Source organism: Eurosta solidaginis, chromosome 4, assembly GCF_040869045.1.
Source record: "Eurosta solidaginis isolate ZX-2024a chromosome 4, ASM4086904v1, whole genome shotgun sequence".
Classification (NCBI taxonomy): Eukaryota; Metazoa; Arthropoda; class Insecta; order Diptera; family Tephritidae; genus Eurosta; species Eurosta solidaginis.
Window position 1 is genome coordinate 221,207,652 of NC_090322.1, and position 17,624 is coordinate 221,225,275.

At 40.5% G+C, this 17,624-nt stretch overlaps 3 protein-coding genes across 7 annotated transcripts in view; 1 reads left to right on the top strand and 2 right to left on the bottom strand.

Annotated features, from left to right (window-relative positions):
• The first annotated feature begins 3,892 nt into the window (after positions 1-3,892).
• Cluap1 (clusterin associated protein 1) lies at positions 3,893-5,581 on the top strand. Its single transcript, XM_067780225.1, has 3 exons — positions 3,893-3,914; positions 3,990-5,372; positions 5,440-5,581. The coding sequence occupies exons 1-3, from the start codon at positions 3,893-3,895 to the stop codon at positions 5,547-5,549; spliced, it is 1,515 nt and encodes a 504-aa protein (XP_067636326.1). The 3' UTR covers positions 5,550-5,581.
• A 3,949-nt stretch (positions 5,582-9,530) lies between these two features.
• LOC137251003 (uncharacterized) overlaps positions 9,531-17,624 on the bottom strand; it is a 155,082-nt gene continuing 146,988 nt past the window's right edge. For all 5 annotated transcript variants that reach the window (XM_067784828.1, XM_067784829.1, XM_067784830.1 and 2 more), the window contains 3 exons: positions 11,538-11,655; positions 11,345-11,464; positions 9,531-10,494 (listed from right to left, as the gene is read on the bottom strand). In XM_067784828.1, coding sequence (XP_067640929.1) covers positions 10,012-10,494; positions 11,345-11,464; positions 11,538-11,655 — 721 coding nt within the window. In that variant the 3' untranslated portion in view covers positions 9,531-10,011. The remainder of the gene's footprint in view (positions 10,495-11,344; positions 11,465-11,537; positions 11,656-17,624) is intronic.
• Positions 11,540-17,624, bottom strand: part of S6kII (Ribosomal protein S6 kinase II) — a 30,992-nt gene continuing 24,907 nt past the window's right edge. Inside the window, exon 3 of the transcript XR_010953146.1 lies at positions 11,540-11,655. The gene's annotated coding sequence lies outside the window, so the exon portion shown is untranslated. The remainder of the gene's footprint in view (positions 11,656-17,624) is intronic.

Genomic DNA, 17,624 nt, shown 5'->3' on the forward strand with positions numbered 1-17,624 from the left:
TGTGAGAGAACGAACCAGGGTAATGAGTAGTACGATGAAACACACGTACGACGAGAACAATACTTCGGAAGGTTTCTTGCAGGGATATTTGGAACTGCTATGCAACCCTCACCGGCGGAAAGGTGTTCCATCCAAATTTCGGTGCAGTTGGGATGATATTGGTATGCCTCCAATAACTTCTTTAGGCCAATTAGTGCACTTGGCTGCCAAATATGTTCAGATTGCGGTCCATATTTGAGAAGGATCCAATTCTTGTGTCGCCAACATCAGCTTGAACAAAATTGAGCTCGCCATCACGTTCAATCGATCGGACCGTAATTGCAGCAGGGATCATCGCTCTATGATCTATGATTTACTTAAATTGAATGGACAAGAGCCATTTATTTGCATATACAATATTGAAAAATCAATATTTTTGTTTTTGAAATTTGACATTTGAATTTAGGTTGAAAAGTATGCTCATAAAAATTCAAATTTTTTATTTTGCACTGCCTTACCGACAGTTTCCAGTGATTTAGGCTTTTTCTCTATTTAGGTAGAAATTAAGGTCAACTCGCAAACAGTCTTAATGTAAGAAAATAAACATTTATTTATTTTACTTTTTAATTTAAACTGGAGTTTATTGACTTTGTTGACAAACTTTTTCCAGTCCTTTTATTATTTTATTGTGTTTATTAAAAACTATTTTATAATTCCAAAGAATTATAACTTATCATACGTACACGCCCCCATTTTGTTTAAAGAAAGTATACAGTTGTCAGACAACTTTAATTTTACCCCCCTATCACCGGGATCAATAAAGGAATGAAATTGAAGACACGTGCTCAATTACTTTGCAGAAAATAACCATACATATATAATGAAAAATAAAAAAAGAAGTCTATAAAAATCATACGCAATACAACAATTACCAGTTTCGCCACAAGGAAACTAATAAAGGCAACATCATACTGTTGAAAGTAAAAGAGAATAAATAAATAAACTTAACGGGAAACTAAAAGCAAAAGCAAACCCGCAAGTTATAGAGTTACTGTTATTGAAATCGTAACTATTTAGATGCTCAAAACCTAAACCGGATAAGCAACCGTTACCAGAGTCAAAACTGAAGCGCTAAGTGAGAATCGTTTATCAGAAACATAATCGAAACGAAAGTTGAATCAAGCTAATCGAGATACCAAAAGTTAAATTAGTTTCTCAGCTAAAACAGTAATTTCTCTACTGGAAAACAGCTCAGTAATAATTATTAGTTAATTATAAACCCGCACGACTGGGTTTGCATCAAACTAATTTGGTTGAAGGCACTGTAACATAAACAAAACAAATGTGATATCTCTGTTTTTCGAAGTTTGGTGTGAGCTTTTGAAGTTCCAAAACCCAAAAAAGGTTGAAAAAATGTTAGGGGGTGATATATGATGCAATAAAATAGACAGGTGAAGTCAGTGCTATGGCAACAAAAATTTGTCGTCATGAATTTTAAGGTGGTAGGGAGGGAACATTTTTTTTACTTCAGTAATGAAATGTGCTGCTCTTCGTAGAAGACAAACCAATTCGATATTGCGCTGCATAAGAAAAGGAAATTTTTTGACCTCCTAGATGTTCGCGTATCCTCTTACGGCAGGCATGTCCATCGCAGGAGTATTCTAGCCGATCAGTCATCTCATCGACGTCGACTTTTGATTCAAGGGGTTGTGTAGCGCAATCCTTTCAAAGGATTGCCAGCGGATTTTATAGCTTCTCCAAAACAATTGTCAACCTCACCTAACCGTGGCGAATCATATTTCTTTAACAGCCGAGGCTCTGGCGACCCCAAGTTCCTTATGGCAGGATTGCCTAGAAGTTTCAATGTGGTCATATTAAACAGTTACCGAGATGGTCGAGAAAGGACCATCAACAATGATAATACTCCCCAAAACTTTCGTATCGTACAAACAAATTCTAGAGTCAATCCTGATCCACCTTTATGGCGATATCCCTAAATGGCGTCCACCTATAGAATTATGGCCCACTCCCTCATAAAATACTCTTTAATACCTTTCATTTGATACACATGTCATACAAACACATTCCAGGATTACCTTCGGTTCATTTTCCTGCATGGTTATTTTCCCTTATGTTGTCACCATAGCTCTCAACTGAGTATGTGATGTTCGGTTACACCCGAACTTAACCTTCCTTACTTGTTTCACTTATTTTCGTGTTTCGTCAACTTTGGTGCTATCTAGATTATACCCACCCTGAGTGCATCAAAACTGGTACGCATTAATTTTCGTTTTCGTAGTTTATATTAAATCTCAAAATGTACTTTGTATTTGCCGTGGTGTGGTAGTAACTTGCATGCCCAGGACTTTCGATGCCTGCGCTCAAGGCCCGGCAAAAGCAGCATCAAAATCTTCAGAAAAAAGTATTTTACATTTAAATGAAATGTTTTCTTAGCAGAGTCGCTATTCGGCAATGGTTTGGCAAACACTCCGGCGTAATTCTGCCACGAAAAACTTATCAGCGAAAACTCGTCTGCTTGGATGTAAGAATCAAGGAGGTACCAGGTGCGAGAAAAATTGAATGGAATATGTCCGGAAGGGAATTTGTCCCACTTTTGTTTAATTTGTACATATCGAAACTTCCAAGGAATATTAATAATCTAATACGCGATAACTGCTGGATAATTTCAACAGGTATTTAAATTGATGAGCTCTTGTACTGTTAGGTTAGGTTAGGTTGAACTGGCCGGTCCATGGGGACCTCACATAGACTGAGTAAGTCCGTAGTGTTACCAGAAGTTTGTTTTAGCGACCAACCTGAAAAACTCTATCAAAAATCAGGACGATGTTATAAAATAACTCCGTCCTCTTGGCAAATACTAGAAGCTTCCTAGGATTTAAGCCACTTGCTGCTTCTAGATCTGACAGCTGTATCACCCCTAATAGCTGGAGTCTTAGCCTGGCACGCGCAGGGCAAGAGCTCGATCGTTTCCTCCTACAGCCCGCACTTCCTACATCTGCTACCACTGATCAAGCCTAATTTGAAGGCATGTGACGCCAGAAGGCAGTGTCCAGTCAGAATACCCATCATGAGCCTACAGTCCTCTCTTTTTAATGATAGAAGCAACTTTGTTAGTCTAAGGTTGTAAGACCTGCACATAATCTTCGCTTGAACCCACGCCTTTCCTGCTTGGTCGATCATGTGCACCTCTCGCTTTCGCTTAATTTCGCCCAGTCTAAATAGGACGTATACGGAGCAAGCTTCAAGGGATGCGCCCTTTTTAGCTAATTCATCCGCTTTTTCATTCCCATCTATTCCCATATGCTCTTATACTGTAGATGGTTTTTTGTTTTTACCGAAAACTTGTAGCTATCTTTTTTAGTTTTACAAATTGTGAACCTATTCAAGTCCTTTTTAGTTACATTCCTTGGTTTGAACATGACATTTACGACGGAACGTATCCTGTTCACTAAGGCAGAGAAAAAGCATATCCTTGGGAGATTTTCGAACTTGCAACCGTTATTTCGTTTCAATAATATTCTCCTTTCCCAATTTAAGTTCTTGAGTTGTCGGCGAAGGAGTAATCTGGTGGTCTGCGGATCTGCGATCAACTTTGAATTGTAAAATAAAGAGCTTTGGTCGAATAGCATAAGCAACGGGTGAAACGGACTCAACTTCTTACTATACGTACTTACGTTTATAATACTATTTATTCATTTTAATACCAAATTCCAACAATCCACCACCTTTTAATGTCAGTGATAGTCGAGGGTTAAATATGTGCAGGCAGACTAGACGTATCTTAGCAACGGTAGCAAAGGATATTCTTCATTTCACAACAAACGAAATAAGTAAAAGTAGAATAATTTTTTACACTAAAATACTTAACCAATTTACCAAGCAAAAAATTTAAATGTCGTTCAAGGATGTGCGAGGTAGATAGTGAAAAAGTTAATTAAATCAAATCTGTGGGACTTACTGAAATTACTCTACTTCTATTTTCTTTTCAGATTTGGCTGAACATCTCAAGCTACTTGGCTATCCAAATGCATTTCCCTTGCAATCATTGGCCAATAATTTCGGCAGTCTCGCTTCATTTCATGTCGTTGCCGAGGTTCTTCAATGGCTTGCAGGTCTACTTGAGCCCGGAGCAGTATTAGCTGGCAGCGTAGATACCGAAAGCAATCGAGTGCTGCTCATACGCTCCGCCACCGAATTCTTTGTTACCAAATCGGCAATCAAACTAAATCCGCGCAAATTATACGCTTCGTCCGCCGTAACTGCAACCGAGCTACAAAAGGTTACGCGCATGTTAATCGCACCACGACAAACCGCTGAGGATAGAGATGAAGAAGAGAAATATCGCAGTCTCAATCAAGTGGACATCGGTGATAAGATGGATGATTTGCGCCGCGCACGTGAGCTCTCAGCAGATTTAACACAGCGCGGTGTGGCGCTACAGGAGCTGCTCGCCAAAGAAATGTTACATCGTGAAGAGCGCTTAGCGCAAGCAAACCGTCCCATGGAGTTGTCGGTTGTAGAACGCGCACTCAAGAATGCCATAGCGTCGGCGCAAGTCAAACTACAATCGGGTCGCGCACAATTAGAAAACGCGCGCGTTGAAATGAATGCGCTCACCTCGAAATTGCAACGCAAGCGCGCCGAATTGGAACGTACCAAACAGCGGCTAGAAGCGCTGCAGAAAATACGTCCCGCACACATGCAAGAATTCGAAGAATGCGAGAAGGAGCTGGAAGAGTTATTTCAACAATATTTCAAACGCCTGCATTGTCGCGATGCATTGAAGGTGCAATATGAAGCGCGTATGAAGCGCAGCACACCTACGGCATCGCCACTACTACAAAAGCCACAGGAGTCGTCGATGCCTTTCATACCGGAAGGTCTCATAGAAAATGATGATGATGATGATGGTGGTGAAGCGGAGCTTGATGGTAGCGGTGTGTTAAGACATGGAAATTTTGGTTTGGATGCTGATATTCCCGACATACGTGATGAGGATTTAATGTTAAAAAATCGAAGAGCGTATGGTGGTTTTATGGAAGAGGTTGCGGGAGGGAGTAAGCTTAATAAACGACCAGGCACAGCGTCTTCACGTAGTGGACGGCCATTAACAGGTCGGACGCGGCGACCGACAATGGGTGCACAAGCAGAACGCGATGCTGCTAATGAAGGCGTAGTGGGTGCCGCTGGTGTTTCAAAGGGTGGCATGTTGAGCAATCGCGTTGGCATGGGCGATGAGGATGATAGCTCATTTGGCAGTTCTGACAGTGAAATGGATATGGATGGATTGCTAGGTATAGGGCGTGGAGCGGCAGCTAGCGATCATTTAAGCAATTTGAACTCAGAGTTTGCTGATTTGGTGGACGATGATTGTAAGTTTAATGTCACCATATTTTTTTGTAAAGTAGTTGTTCTCATATTCAATGTTTTACGTTTCAGTTGATTTAAACTCAATAGATGATATAAGCATTTCGAAGATCACCGGCGAGTTACCGTTACGTCCGAAAACAGCAAGCAAACCGGATCATCATAGTGATGAAGATTTTTAAATTTTTTAATATTAACGTCAGTGCTTGTAACTTCAAAACGTAGCTCTGGAGTTCGTAAGTAAATAGATTCTCTGGGATATTTGCATAACATTATAATGACCATTAGTGATCGCGCAATCGTTATAAAGAGCAGTTTTTCTTACTGGTGGCTTTCAGAAAACACAACTATTAATCCATCGTTTAGTGATCACACGAGCTGCTCAACCCCTATACACTTGTAGCACTTTTGTTTTTGTTTTGTCCTGTATCATAGGCACAGATTCAAATTCACACTTTGAATATAAAAAAAAATTTTCAAAGCACTACCATATGCCCTCACATATAATTTCGAATCATATGAAAATACTCGAATTTCATATGAAAGTGCCAAGAAAAAGCACTCCCGTATGAAGGTCAGGCACTTGTATATGATATAAAAATTTACACTAACAATTCGACAACTAAAAATTATTCTAAAATATTAAAGCACTGAAAAAAATTTGTAATTAAAATTGATTCATAAATAAAATTAAAATAGATAATTGACCGCGGAGCTGAAATATATGGGGCATATGACTAAAGCATATAAGCAAAACTGTACCAAAAGAAGAGGAGCCTATTCTAACTTCATATGATATTAGTTAATTACCCTCAAGGGAAGTCAGTAACTAGTGATACAAAATTCTGGTTTAGAACTCGACCTAGAGTCCCAAATAAGCTAGAATTTCAGTTATAAATTCGACAAAAAAACTGCTACCACCAGTACATAACTATCGAAAAAGTACCAAAAAGAAAGCAGCGTGGACGATTTCCACCACCTAGGACATCGCCATGTTAAACTTGCCAGTTAAAAAGAGATAGATGGCGAACTATTAGTGGTTCAGAATGCAGTAGAAATGCACTTATTTTGAACTAGAGATTCTCCTTACGGGGTAGTTGTGACTTTTTATGTCAATTCGGTATATTATTTTTCTTGGTTATGAGACATTTTTTGACTGGAAGTGGGGGAACCGTTAAGTAACCATGCCTATAATTTACTTGTTAAACATTTTATTAAATTCAGGTGGTATTTCAGCACCTCAGTAATCTCTGTTGCTAATATACGTATGTAAATTTGAACACAAATTTAAAGCAAACCACGCGGAGCCCTCTTATTAAGCATTTCAAAATTTATATAAACGTTTTTGACACAATTTTATAAACGCTATCTGTCAAAAATGCTTAAACTAACTTAAAATCACATTTTATTTCGACTTCCCAACGACTTAAGTGGTCGTCATTTCCTTCAATTCACACTCCATACTACTCTAAAAAAAGGAGAAAAAGTAAAGCGTGATTGCCTCGTTTGGAGTGCAACAAAAGAAGCGCTTTTTTGTTTTCCATGCCGGCTTTTCAGCAAAATTTTCGAAAATACCCGATCAGCTTTGACAAAGTCTTCAGGTTATTCTAAAGAAAAAGGTTTGAAGAGGTTCACGACAAAATTCCTGAACATGATAATAGTCAAAATCATAAAACTTGCTATATATAGTGGAGCCAATATGCAATGAGAATTTGAAATGCAAGTTCAGTGGATTTTCTCTTAGCGGAAACCCTTAAAAATGAAGCAGCTCGCTGGAGAGAGATACTTCGCAGAATTCTTGATGTTGTTTTATTTATTGGATAAAAAGAAGGATTGGCATTTAGAGGGATTAATTCATTGATCGGAAATCTAAAAAATTGAAACTTTCGTGGTATTTTGGAACTGATCAGCAATTATGACCCCCTATTTTATGAACATTTGGAGAAGGTGAGGGAATCTCAAACGAAAAAGAATCGTCTCCAAGCACATTATTTGTCTGATGGAATACAAAATAAGTTCATAGAAATCTGTGGAAGTCAAGTAATTAGAAAGATAGAAGGCGAGAGAAAGTCCGTCATGTATTACACAGTAATAGTGGATGCAACCCCTGATTCGGCGCATATTGAGCAGACTGTTTTTATATTGCGTTATATTTTATTAGACAGGGACTCCGGAAAATGGAAAATCCAAGAACGCTTCTTAGAGTTTGTCGATTGTAACGCAAAATCAGGAGTTGCTATCGCTGAGCTGATTCGCAGCACTCTAAAAAAGCACAATATTGCACTGGATAACTGCCGTGGGCAAGGGTATGATAATGGCAGTAATATGAGCGGTCATTACAAAGGAGCGCAGAGTCATATACTGAGAGATAACTCCCTGGCAATATTTGCACCTTGTGCTTGTCATAGTTTAAATTTATGTGGAGTGCAAGCTGCTGAATGTTGTGCAGAAGTCATCACATATTTCGGTATTATGCAGAAATTGTATAATATCTTTAGCGCAAGCCCTCAGAGATGGGAAATTCTCAAGAAAAAAACGAATAGCTCCTTGCACAGCATGTCACAAACACGATGGTCTGCTCGTGTGTATAGTGTGAAACCTTTCGCAACTCACATCCCCCAAATATTGAAATCTATTGATGAAATCAAGCTTTTGAATCTGAGTTCAGAAACAGTAACGGATTTGAAAGGTATTGAAGCATATATGGGGAAATTTGAGCGCGCTAAGTGAGATAACTACAAATCCTTGAAAAACGAGGGGAATCTTGCAGTCGATTTTCTATTAACTTGCCGGTGAGCTGGAGATATGAAACTTGAGCCGTAATTCAGAACCCGGTGACAATGCAATATTTTATCTATCAACCATCGAAATCTGGTACTGCAAGCTAGAATTGCCACACTGGACGTGGAAACAGAAAATATATAGAAGTAGCCTGATTGATGAGTTGAAGAAGTTCAGGGATCAATGGTGGATAATACTTCAAGAATGTAAGGTTATGGCAGGGAGTATAGGAGTTGTGAATACCTTGGCAGAAAAAAAGGAAGATAAGAAAGCGCCAGTTCGATGAATTACCTGGCGAATCACCTGAGTGTGATTCCGCACCTCACTTCAAACAGGAAGTTTTTTACGTTCTTTTGAACTGCTTGATTGGTAACATGACAAGACGTTTCGAAGCCGTAAATGAATGTGGAAGTATCAGGATCTGAGGGAAGATGAGCTCAGAGAAAAGGCAGCGGCATTCTGGTATCGATATTTCTACGGATATAATAGATGAAATCATTAATTTCAAATCCATCCACTTAGCAAATTTGGGATGTGATTCGCTGCTACCATTTCAACTTCTGAAAAATTTCATGACTTGAAGATGGAAGTATTATTTCCGAACATCTGCGTAGCATTAAGAATATTTTGCACACTTCCAGTTAGTGTGGCTGAAGGGGAGCGTTCTTTTACTCTATTGTCTCGCGTGAAAAATTTTTTACGTTCCACTATGAGCCAAAATCGCTAGACAAGCCTTGGAACATTGACGTTGGAGGCCAGCCTTGCTCGCAGCATTAGTTTTGAATCGGTAATTTTCATATTTGCAGACCAAAAAGCAGGGAAGGTTTTCCTTGGCTGATTCAAGCTCTTAAAATGTACATATTTAGAAGAAGTTAATGTAAGTAAATCAAACAATGAAATCTAACATTTTATTTATGTAAGTGCTCCAGTAAATCTTATTTTATATGAAATAAAACTGACAATGTGAATTGAAAAATTTATGTATGTTATGTTATTTTTTTTACTGGATTGAGTTTATTTTTTAGGGGGCCCGTAAACGCGAACTGTCCCAGGGGCCCGGCTCGGCTCTGTGCGGCCCTGGCTCTAAATAATCCCAGGCGGAATATTGTCAAACTCTTTTTCATGCACGAAAAGCATTTGAGAAAAAACAAGCAAGAGGTTAATTTCAATTGTGGGGAGCGTTCGATGCCTGGAGCCATGTTAACTTCTATCGTATTTGATTGGTTGTGAATCCAGTTCCATATACTTTTCAAGCCTTTTTATAAATAATCGCTTAATGAATATGACTTTAAATTCACATTTTTAACTTAAATTTGAGTTTTTCGTCATACCAAGTTAAAGACACTGGAGGCTTCAGCTCGTGCATCATCACTCTGATTAAGTAAGTTTTCTAAGATAATTTATTTTTTATATTTACAGATAAAATATACAACAATCTAAAAATTAATTCACAAATTACTAAATCCATAATTTGCAGCCACACCAACGTTACATCATCGAATAAACTAAGGAAATAATAAATTTATACAATAAAGTTATTTACAATAACAAATATGAAATAAGACATACGATTGTTACAATTTTGCTGTTATTTATATAGTAACCCCCTTAGTTATACAAAATAAAATCGCTATATAAAGTTCTTATAATTGGAAATTTGTTGAATATGTCACTTTAAAAAGCTTTATAAACTTTTGTATTTTTATGAATAGGGGGTTAAGTGTACAATATATACTATTTATAAATGTGCGCATATTTCCTTAAAAGGTTCTCCGGCGGATCGATTTTGTCCGCTAGAATGACTCGACGCTATTTCACTCGCAATTCGCTTTGTTCCTCCAACTCCCGAAGCTCATCACTTGACTACATCATAACATCGCGACAAACAATTTTCGTCTTAGTTGATGAACCCGAACGCTGCTTGCCGCCATATGTCTCACTAGCGGACGATGATGAATAATCCACATTGCTACCAGGTTGGCTATTTGTTTGCTCTTGACGCGCCAAAAAATTATCAGCTATATCGCGATCAAGTCCTGTATACTGAAAGGCCTGATTATCTAGTATATCAGCTTCCGATTTACGTCTTTGACGACGATTTGGATGCATTTTGCCCATACGTATTGGAGGTGGTCCCGGACGTCGACGTCGATGTTGCGGTCCTGCAGATTTGCTATTCTTATGTGTATGATATAAGCCACCGGGTGCACTACCAGCCGGTGCGTAAATTACCGGGTTTGGGCGCATGTAGGGTAATGTGTATGTCATGCCAGGACGATATGGTATACCAGGTACGACCATGGTGCCAGGTGGATGTGGTACCGGTGGTGGAGGTGTTGCTAACATCTGCGAAGTAGGAGAATATTGTGAAAGTTTAACAAAAGGTATTGTTATATGTTGTCCTAATCTAGCAGGTTAGGGAATTGCAAGTTCTTTCCTCTTTGACCTGGACAAATACACGAGCCAAGTGGGTCCTGAGGTGAGTAGGGATAAAACGAAGCACCTGCTGTCAACAACATAAGAATCGAAGCCTATACACCTTCGTTAGCGAAAAACAAGGCCGGAGAAGTACGTTTTCTTGTTCGCGTGGAAGAATAACACAGCTCCTCAGAAAAAGCGCATGTCTAGATTTGCAGGGCCGTGCGAATATTTTTTGTAAAGTTATGCAAAAAAATACATTGTTATCTATTTTAATCAATATCAAGGTTTAACTCTAGTTAACTTTGACTGGAGTTTAAACTCGCACTGAGAAACCGGGCATAAAAGTGCCAAAGAGGGTGCAACCCTCGTAGCTTGTATCGTAGATTTCTCAGTCATATTGGGTGAGATAAAAAAAGGGCAAGATCAGTCAAGCAGGAAAGACGTGCAACCAAGATCATTTGCAGGTCTTCGGCATTAAATTTTCAATAAATAACAAAATGTTTAGAAAGAATCGAAAAAAATGTCGAATTGGTGCATAGATAGAGTCGGCGTGTGTAACCAGGATATGCAACTCCAAAAGAAGTTGCCGATAATCAGCAACAAAACATTTTGTGTGTAAAATCGCGTCTAGAGAAATTTACAAGCAACCCGCATTAAAGAAGCTGGGCACTAATAAAAGGATAAAGTACGTTCGAAATGGGACAAAATGGGGACCATCGTCTTATGAGCTAACTTCTGTAAATAACTATCTTATTACAATTGAATGTGAACTCACAGTTGTACTTCCAGCTGGTATTAACATAATCGGACGGTTATTTCCCACTTGCGCTGTATTACGTGAGCTTCCCATTTGTGTTGCATACATCCACATGGCCGCCAATTTTTCAGCATTTTCCTATTATTTAAGCATGTGTGATTATAAATTCAGTACTGATTTCTTTTAATACATATGTTTTCTAAATATTTACCTTCTCGCTGCTAGTTAAGGACATCGTTTTAATATATTGATCCACTTTTTCCTGATCCAGTGTCATTCCCTTAGCATTTGAATTGATGATCACATTGCGCAGTTCGGCCGCTTCATTTCTGGAAAGAGAAAAATTGTTAAGGATATAAGCCATACGTAGTTGATAGATAATACGGATTATAAGTATGTGTATATAAAGGAAAAATTATGAGACCTCGACGCCAGCATAATTTTCATATGTACATACGAAGATGCTATCGCACCAGAGTCGATAGCAACGCAACAACAACAACATTCAAGCTCTCATCTGAAATGCATATGTAGGTCTCCGGAAAAATTTCAATATTGATCTGCTTGTCTGGAACCTATGGCAGAGCCAATAAGCTAAAATCGTTGTAGTCTCGAAAGCACTGCTTTTGATTACCTAGTGGAATGCCTGCGATAAAGTGTCTCTTTTGTCTTCGCTACTGGCGAAAGGAGAGATACTGCTGGACACGATTCTACCTACCATTCTTGCTTGTTTTCATGTTTCATTTGTTAGATATGTATCTTCAACTGATTTAAAGGGTATCGCGTGGCTTCTTTGTTTTTATGTTTGTGAGCCGTTTTTTTAGCTCACCGTCTGCCCTTATCAACTGAAGGACTCATCACAAACTCCCGCCAGAAAGCTCTAGAAAATCCGACTAAACTGTATCGCCAAAAGCGATTGATATCTTATCGCTATGTTTTGTAGAGTTTGGCAACACAGTCGTGACTTACCAGTGTTTGGCTCCCCTCATTCGGCTGATTTGTGTTGGCTCACAGGCCATCTCTTCTCCAAGTTAAGTTTCATTTCCTGTGGACTAAGATATAGCACAAATAACGTTCGCTCGCTAGACTTAAGTTCTTCCTTCGCTCCACGTAGAAAAGGAGCGCCCCGTATATTATCTCTTATGACAGCATTTGGCAGTAATAAAATCCGATGTTCGATATGCAGTGGGAAGTTTGTGGAAGTGGTAAGAAGCGAGTGCTGGTAGCGGTTGCCAGCGAAAGAGATATCTTCTGAAGTTTGACAATTTTCTACGGTTTTGGTGAAAGGGGTGTAGTCGTATCATCTATCTTTTCTGTAAGGTCCTGTCCCCTGCCCTCTGCTCGCAAATTTCAATAACAGGGATCATGATGCGAATTTCAGTCGTTTTGGATTATGCAATTATCACCCGCGAAAAGCGTCACCTCTATCACGGACGCAAGGTAAGAAGCGTTACGATTCGATTCGTCACCCAGGGGGGAGTTCTAAAAGCATCAAAACTACCTGTTCACAAATGTCTCATCCCTACTAACTAGATTATTACTTCCACCTAGACATCACACCCTAGAGACGGTTCTATCCAAAAAATGTATATCTCTACAATTTACTCATAGTCGTAGTCGATAATTTCGAAGGAAAAATGTTTCATTTAATTATTAGCCGTGTTTTTTTTTACATTTGCGGGTAAAAAAACGCTTATCATCACTTAGATAATGTCTAGGAGACCCATCTAGCGGCAATTATTGAAGTCTCGCGGCAGTGGATAAATAACTCGCTTCAAAACAGGTTGTACTGAATAGCGGAGGCACGAACCACACACACACTTTTCGGTCATCAGAGAATATTGTGGAGATAAAATGGACAGACACATTTCAGCTGCAACTGAGTATAATGCACACTGAAATTTAGACCACGTTCACACATGCACTTATCTAAAGTAAATAATCTATCCGTTTACATATGTTTCATCCCTAGGACCTAGTTTAATATCTGTCAATTAGAGATAACACTCTAGAGGTGGCAGTTTTTCTATGAAAACAAAATGTCATCTCTAAAATGTGTTCATACTAACCGATTATCGAAAGGAAAAATGTATATGGGGAAGTCTAGGGCGCATAATCATAGTCAAAATAAAATAGGTTTTAAATTTAGTTTCAGACAGGTGGGGGTCCCCGACGTCACCACGAACGTGCTAGAAGAGGAACAACCGCTAAATGGTGCTGTGACTCGCACAGAGGAACACCCTGCACAACAGTCACGAGAGGCTGAAGGGGGCCTCGAATACTCTAACCCAAAAGGGCAAGGAGAGGACGACGACGTCAAGACGAAGGTGCTGGAGGGGCACAAACAGCCCAATGGTGCTGCGAGTCCTTCAGATAAACCTCCAACACAGTAAAGTGGCGTCGAGCGCACTCCTCCTAACCCTTGAGGAGGGTTCGTTTGACGTGGCGCTGATCCAGGAGCCGTGGCTCTCATCGGGAGGAAAGGTTTCTGGTCTTAGCGCGCGCGGGTTTGGCGTTTACTATGCGCAAACGGAAGGACGGGTGCGAGCTGTAGTAATGGTAAGGAAACAGCTGCATTCATATATGCTGCCTAATTACACCACTGAGGATCTCGTAGCGGTGGCCGTTGAGCAAAAGAATAAGCAGGCATGCTGCGGAGGTCCCACCGATGGAGTGCAAAAGGCTATTACAGGAGGAAGGGCGCAAAGGGCGGCTGGTCATAGGCGCAGATGCAAATGCGCACCACAATTCGTGGGGAAGAGCAGATACGAACGAGAGAGGCGAATCTCCGTTTTGTTACATCCTGCAAACCAATTTGCAGATAGCCAACAGGGGAAATGTCCCTACATACATTGGTCCAACATCCAGCAATGTTCTGGATATTACATTGAGCTCCGAGCGTGATATATCAAGGTATGATTGGATGGTTCTTGATAGACCATCCTTCTCCGACCATGCGTATATCAGCTTCAACATCCCCCTAAAGAGGGTAGAGAAGGGAGGAACCTTTAGAAACCCTAGGTCAACGAACTGGACTAAATTCCAGAAACATGTAGAAACAAAACTGGGACAACCCAAAGAGGTTGCTAATGTAGAGGAACTGGAGGAGTCGAATGAATTCCTAACAAGGACGCTTATGACTGCGTATAACAAAGCTTGCCCTCTAAGAAGATTCAGAGGAAAAGCAAAGCCGCCATGGTGGAGCAATGAGCTGAGTCTTCTAAGAAGACAGGTTAAAGAAATGTTTAAGCTCGCAAAGACCGCGGAAAGCGAAGCGTGTCGGGACGAGTACAGGGATATACTGAGCATCTACAAGCATAAAATTACCAGGGCGAAGAGAAACTCATGGAAAAGTTTCTGTACGGAGATAGAGTGCTGCAGCGCAACAGCACGGTTGAAAAAAGTCCTAGCAAAGGGAAACATAGTCCAGGGACTAATAAAGAAAGAGAACGGGGAATGGTCACGTAATAGTGAGGAATCCCTTGAGGTGCTTCTCGATACACATTTCCCATCGGGAGACGGTTTAGAGGAGCCAGCAAACATCACTCACACTCCGATCACGGAGCTAGTAGTGCCGGGCTTGGTGACCGATACCAAGATCGAGTGGCAGTGAAGACGTTTTCTAAGTTTAAATCGCCGGGCCCAGATGGTATATTCCCGGCCATGCTACAAGTCCCAAGTAGGGCGGTCGTGGAGTGGCTTAAAATAATATTCGATGCGTGCATACGACTGAATCATGTACCGCACTCTTGGAGAACTGCTCGTGTAGCTTTTCTACCAAAGGCGGAGAAGATCGGTCACATGTATTCCAAAGACTATAGAGCCATTAGCTCAACATCATTTCTGCTCAAAACCTTTGAGAGGCTGATAGATGTGTACATAAAGTCCAACGTGGATGAAAAGCTGCTCTCCACAACACAGCATGCGTACACCAAAGGCAAGTCGGTAGACACCGCATTGCATAGGGTGGTAGTAAGCATAGAGAAATCCCTGGAATATAAGGAGTATGCTCTAGGAGTCTTCTTGGACATTGCCGGGGCTTTCAATAATGTTGAAAAATCGGCGATTATGGATGGTCTTAATTACATCCTGCCTTAATCAGATGGATCGGCTGCATGTTAAATTGCAGAAAGATTACATCACAATGGGGATTGTACGAGGCCACGAAATCAGTGGACAGGGGCACGCCGCAGGGAGGGGTGCTATCACCTCTGCTGTGGACGCTGGTCATCAACCAACTGCTCAGGCAATTCGATGAGGGACCCGTAAAACTTACGGCTTACGCAGATGACGTTGCAATTGTCATAAGTGGAAAGTGCCTTCCAACGATTAGTTCTTTGATGGATCGGGCGCTTCGCCCTGCAGACTATCGATGCTTAGCATTACGGGAGCCCTGAAAACAACCCCGACGGCTGCACTGTATATGCCATTTTGCACATCCCACCTGTAGACCTGGTAGCAAAGAACAAAGCGTTAACGACCGCAACCAGGCTCGGTGCTTCGGGGCAGCTTGAGCGCCGACCATATGGCCATAGTAGTATAGCGTCATCAATCACAAGACGAACAGTCTACATTATTCCCTATCTTCGCTTCGAGGGAGATCTTAAGGCCACAATAGAGGTGGACGGTTGGCGCAAGGGTGCGCAAATGGCGGACGAGGCGATACATGTATACACCGATAGTTCCAAAGTAGTGGAAGGAGTAGGGTCTACGGTATACTGCGCTGATCCGGAAATAAGCAGATCCTACAGGCTACCGGATTACTGTAGCGTTTTCCAAGCGGAAATATTAGCCGTAACCAAAGCAGTAGAAACCCTGGAAGAGAATAGCTTAAGCTGCAACCGTGTTAACTTTTATATTGACAGTCAAGCAGCAATTAAGGCAATAATCTCGCATAGCACAGCATCTAAATGCGTGTTACAGTGTAAGCAGTCTCTGGAGAGAATCGGGACAGGGAGAAGCATACATCTATATTGGGTCCCAGGGCATATGGGAATAGATGGGAATGAAAAAGCGGACGAACTAGCTAAAAAGGGCGAATCCCTTGAAGCTTGCTCCGTAGATGTCCCAATTAGATTGGGCGAGATTAAGCGAAGGCGAGAGGTGCACATGATCGACCAAGCGGGAAAGGCGTGGGTTCAAGCGCGGGGCTGTAAAGTGTCGAAGATTATGTGTAGGTCTTTCAACCTTAGACTAACACAGTTGCTCCTATCATTAAAAAGAGAGGACTGTAGACTCATGACGGGTATTCTGACTGGACACTGCCTTCTGGCGTCACATGCCTTTAAACTAGGCTTGGTCAGTGATAGCAGATGTAGGAAGTGCGGGTTGGAGGAGGAAACGATCGAGCACGTTCTGTGCTCGTGCCCTGCACTTGCCAGGCTAAGACTCCAGCTATTAGGAGTGATACAGCTGTCAGATCTAGAAGCAGCAAGTGGCTTAAGTCCTAGGAAGCTTCTAGTATTTGCCAAGAGGACGGAGTTATTTTATAACATAGGTTCTGGTTTTTGATAGGGTTTTTCAGTTTGGTCGTTAAAACAAACTTCTTGTAACACTATGTGAGGTCCTCATGGACCGCCAAGTTCAACCTACCTACCTAGTTTCAGCTTTTGTGACAGATAGCTCATAGAAAATTATGTCAAAAAGCTGCAACTAAATTTAAAATCTATTTTATTTTGACTATGATTACGCGCCAATTTGTTTAATTAACGATTAGGAGCTAAGTACGAAAATGAAGAAAATTTCGTTATATGTAAACTAGGTCTTATCAGTACTAATTTCCTGCGCAACAACTTCATAAAATTAGATAAAGTCATACACTTAGCAGTCCATATAAAGTTTAAGTGCATATATATATACATGTAAGAAAAACTCAGCTATATGTTATAAGAAGTTAAGTACGAAAATAAAGATAATTATTTCAGAAATGCCGACTTTTTTTCTAAGTGCAGAACCATATCTAGGCTGGAATCCCTAGTTGTAAAGACGAAATAGTGTAGGAACATGAAAATTTGACAGCGAATAATCGAGTTCCTAGGATGAGATAAATGTGTACACCTAGATTAGCTATTGAGGACGGTTACGGATAATAGTAAAGGCGAACTAACATAAACGCTTTGATCGCGTTGCTTCGTTTTTACATAACCCATAAGATAACATTGAAATGCGTTGTCACTTTCTTCACTTTGAAGTGACCAAAGCGTTCATATAAGTTCGCCATAAATCAACGTTCTTTAAACATTTCTTGCTGTGCTTCCAAATTATTAGCAATCATCGTATGAAAATCTAAAATTAATAA

What these genes read in the sequence shown, in the direction of transcription:
- Cluap1 (XM_067780225.1), top strand. Translation starts at nt 3,893, where the DNA reads ATGTCGTTCAAGGATGTGCGAG. An exon ending in GTCGTTCAAGGATGTGCGAG is followed by an intron (nt 3,915 to 3,989) that starts GTAGATAGTGAA and finishes TTTTCTTTTCAG; the next exon opens with ATTTGGCTGAACATCTCAAG. An exon ending in TGATTTGGTGGACGATGATT is followed by an intron (nt 5,373 to 5,439) that starts GTAAGTTTAATG and finishes TTTACGTTTCAG; the next exon opens with TTGATTTAAACTCAATAGAT.